At 49.9% G+C, this 3654-nt stretch overlaps 1 protein-coding gene across 1 annotated transcript; it reads right to left on the reverse strand.

Annotated features, from left to right (window-relative positions):
* Positions 1 to 740: 740 nt before the first annotated feature.
* Positions 741 to 3116, reverse strand: LOC137095625 (zinc finger BED domain-containing protein 4-like). Its single transcript, XM_067462388.1, has one exon. The coding sequence runs from the start codon at positions 3114 to 3116 to the stop codon at positions 741 to 743; it is 2376 nt and encodes a 791-aa protein (XP_067318489.1).
* Between the last annotated feature and the right edge of the window lie 538 nt (positions 3117 to 3654).

Here is a 3654-nt window from a genome sequence, read left to right on the forward strand (position 1 = left end):
AATAAGGGCTGGACCCCAAAGGGCCAATGTTCCCGCAGACAGCAGACTTTGTTTTTGGGATGTGGATTTTGATTTTACCTTAGAATACAGTGTCATATGGGGTGAGGTAGTTTTAGTGTGTAGGGTGGTGTAAATCATTGGAGTGGTTTTTGTGTAGGAGACTTGGATTGCACGCTGGTGTAAAATGTTGGGGGAGGGGGAGGTAGTTGAAGTGGCTTGATTAAAGATGAGATCAATAGTTGTTAATGTGAGAACTCTCAATAGATCCAAATTGAGTAGCAGCAGTTCTCAGGTAAATTCAATTTAGGAGACTAGGATTGCATGCCGGTGCAAAATGTTGCGGGGGGGGGGGAGGGGGAGAGGTAGTGAAGTGGCTTGATTAAAGATGAGATCAATAGTTGTTAAAGTAGTAAATTCAATGACCTCCCTTTTTAAAGAGTTTTAGTATTTTTATTTTTTATTTTTTTTAAAAAAATTGATTTTTTTTTAAAAAAAGTTTTTTGATTTAAAATTGTTCTCAAGATAAATTAGGTTCATTGACTGACCGTTCCTTTGAATGCAAGCGAAGTCCACCTTCCCTCAGGAAGGATCCCAATACCACCCCTTTTCTAAATGAACCAATTTGGTGTACAGGAAGACTACTGATGAAGAAATATTCAGAGGGACACAGCTGATAACAAGGCAATGTAGTATTTAAAAGGAAATCATTTCGGGGTTTCAAAACAGAAGGCTATAATGATCTACGGGACGGTGCTCACGAAATCAATCTCTGGATAGCCCAAAATTGGCAGGTTGGCCTTCAGGAAAACCAGCGTCTCCACCGCAAGGGGGTCGAGCGCGGTACGTTGGACGGTTACGACATCTCCTGGCAGGCTGAAGACCCTCTCACTCTGCACGCTAGTAGGTGGACAGCTCAGAAACTTGCGTGCCATGGTTGAGAAGCCAGGCCATGCCTTGCTTCGGAAGGACCAGTAAGTCAATTGATCGGTGGATAAAGTCTCCTGAGGCTCCTCAAAGTAACGGTTAACAGAGTGCTCGGCCAAGTCTATCTTTGCCGCCTGGGCCGACAAAGATGTTCCTCCCTCTGAAAGAAAAGCTATACTGTCCTGTATGAAATTTTCCTCGCACCTCCATTTCTGCCGCTCTGCCCTACCGTCATTCCTTGTAGGTGGCAAGGTGGGGCTATTGGTAACGGTGCTGGCGCAACCACTGGGATTTTGGGGAGAAATGGCATTGACAGTTTGCTCTGACTGCTCCCCTACCCTCCGATGGTATTCTCCTCTCACGAGCAAGACAAGTTCTGCCTTCCACCTCGGCAAATCTTTGGGGCAGACGGTGTCCTCGATGCAAGGGTTGCAGAGTGCTGCCAAAACATGAGTCTTACTCTCCATCAGCGGGAGGAGACGTTTACGGACGGCGATAGACAACTTTCTGACCACCTCCTGGGCCTGTGGAGTCAGGGGCCCAGCCATAGAATGCAATGTACTGTGTCCACCCAGCGTCTCCAAATGCCTCTTCAACCGTAAGATGACAGGGAGCCCCTGGCTGAGTAGAGCTTTCTGGCCTGAAAGTTTTTTGGTGGCTATTTTAAATGGTTCTAGGATCTCGACCAGCTGAGCGATGGTCATCCACTCCTGGTTGTTGGGGACCAGCTTGTTTATCGGAGCCGCCATTGACAGTGATACGGCGTGAACTGCCCTTTGTTGCTCCACCATGCGCTCCAACACCATGTAGGTGGAGTTCCAGCGGGTAGGGACATCCTGCAGTAACTGGTGTTGTGGGTGGCACTCCACGGTCTGCCTGTCACGCAGCAGTTTTGCGGACTTGGAGCTACGGTGGAAGAAGCCCACGATTCTGCAGCAGCGGTCAATGAGCTGAATGACGGCAGTGGAGCTGCTGTCATCGGGCCCCTTGAAGCCATCTTTTACACAGTTATGCAACAAGTGCGCCATGCATGTGACATTAGTGAAGCCCGCACTTTCAACCGCCCGGATCATGTTCCTTCCTGCGTCTGTGACCATGAATCCCGAGTTACCACTGGAATGAGTATGCCGCATCCAATCTCTCATCATATCTCGCAAGTACTCAGCGATGGTGTCGGCCCTGTGATCCGTATCTATCACCTCAAGGGACAGGAGGGCCCAACGTTGACCCGAGTCGAGGCAACCCTCCGTCTCCCACCAGTGAGCGGTGAGGGACAGATAGGAATGCCCTCCTCCCATGCTGGACCAAATGTCCGAGGTGAAATGTACATACACGGATCGTGAATTGTTAAGCAGGGTTCTGAGGCGTTGCTTGCATCCCTCGTATAAAGCTGGGATGACAGTTCGAGAGAAAGTTTGGCGAGTCGGGATGTTGTACCATGGTGCCAGGAGATGAACAAATCGGTGAAAACCTTCCCGTTCCACCATATGGAAGGGCTGGTGGTCTAGAGCCAGCATCTCTCCCAGGTGACGTGTTACTTCCTTCACTGATGGCGGCTTAAATCCAGATCTCAGCCTTGAAACTGGCAGGCTCCAAGCATCGATGGTTTTCTGCATGGGGTCTGTTGGTGAGGTTGGAGTGCTCAGTGTACTGCTGCATGTGCTGCCGCCTTCCACTGCGTCTAACTTAACATTTGGGTGGTGTCTCTTCATGTGCATCCTTAGCCCTATAGTGGCAAGATGCCTCATATCTTTTCCTCTGCTGACGCTCACACCGTAATATCTACAAACTGCCAAAATGGCCTTCTGAGCATGGACGTCATAATGATCCCAGAGAAGCGATCTCGGCCTACCCACACGTGCTACAGGTATAATAATGCTTGTATTTGGAGTAGAGGTGTTAGGGGAAGGCATTGGGATTGTTGGTGGTTCCTCTTCCTCGCCCTCCAGCAGCATGCAGTCCTCCTCTGGATCACTAAGTGCTGAGGTGGAAGCAGAATCCATGTTGTCAAGGTCTACCACCCATCCCTCAGACTCGTCCTCCTCCTCACCCTCCACTTCATAACCAGTGGTAGTTTTATCAGAAGTACTCGGTAGTACATCATGAGCGCAACGTTGAGACTTTTGCACCGATGTAGATGATTCTCCCATCTCACAGCTTGATAAAGCATTTGTGTCTGTTTCAGTTGCCATTTCGTTGGTTGAATGTTCCCTTCTTCTAGATGTGGTCTTCATCATTCCCCTGCCTTTCTTATATGTTCGTGATACCCTCACTGGGCCCTTGCGTCCCGAAGAGCTTGGAAGGAAACGTTTCATCACACAATTCAAAGGCAAAGGCTGGTAGGAGTGGGTGAGGTTTCCTCAGAGTATTAGAACGTTTCTGATTGTAACTAACAGACAGCACTAAAAGGGCAAACCTAGGTTGTACTAGGTTCTTGTGTGTTTTTTCGGGCTATAGAGCCATGTTCTAGAGCAGGGGTTGGGAACCTATGGCTCGCGAGCCAGGTGTGGCTCTTTTGATGAGTGCATCTGGCTCGCCCGTGTATTCCCTTGGAAAGGAACTGAGCCCGCCTTTGGCTGATTAGGCCCCGAAGGAAGGGAGGAGGGAAGGGAGGGAGAAGGGAAGCAACGGGGAATCTTTTCCCCACCGAAAGCCCACCTTGACCCGTTGCGGCCTAGTCGCCTCCGCCGATCCCCGGCCTCGCGTAGCGGCCTCGCCGGGCCCGGAGCA

The sequence above is a fragment of the Anolis sagrei genome, chromosome Y (genome assembly GCF_037176765.1).
Source record: "Anolis sagrei isolate rAnoSag1 chromosome Y, rAnoSag1.mat, whole genome shotgun sequence".
Classification (NCBI taxonomy): Eukaryota; Metazoa; Chordata; class Lepidosauria; order Squamata; family Dactyloidae; genus Anolis; species Anolis sagrei.

What these genes read in the sequence shown, in the direction of transcription:
- LOC137095625 (XM_067462388.1), bottom strand. Translation starts at nt 3,116, where the DNA reads ATGGCAACTGAAACAGACACAAATGCTTTATCAAGCTGTGAGATGGGA.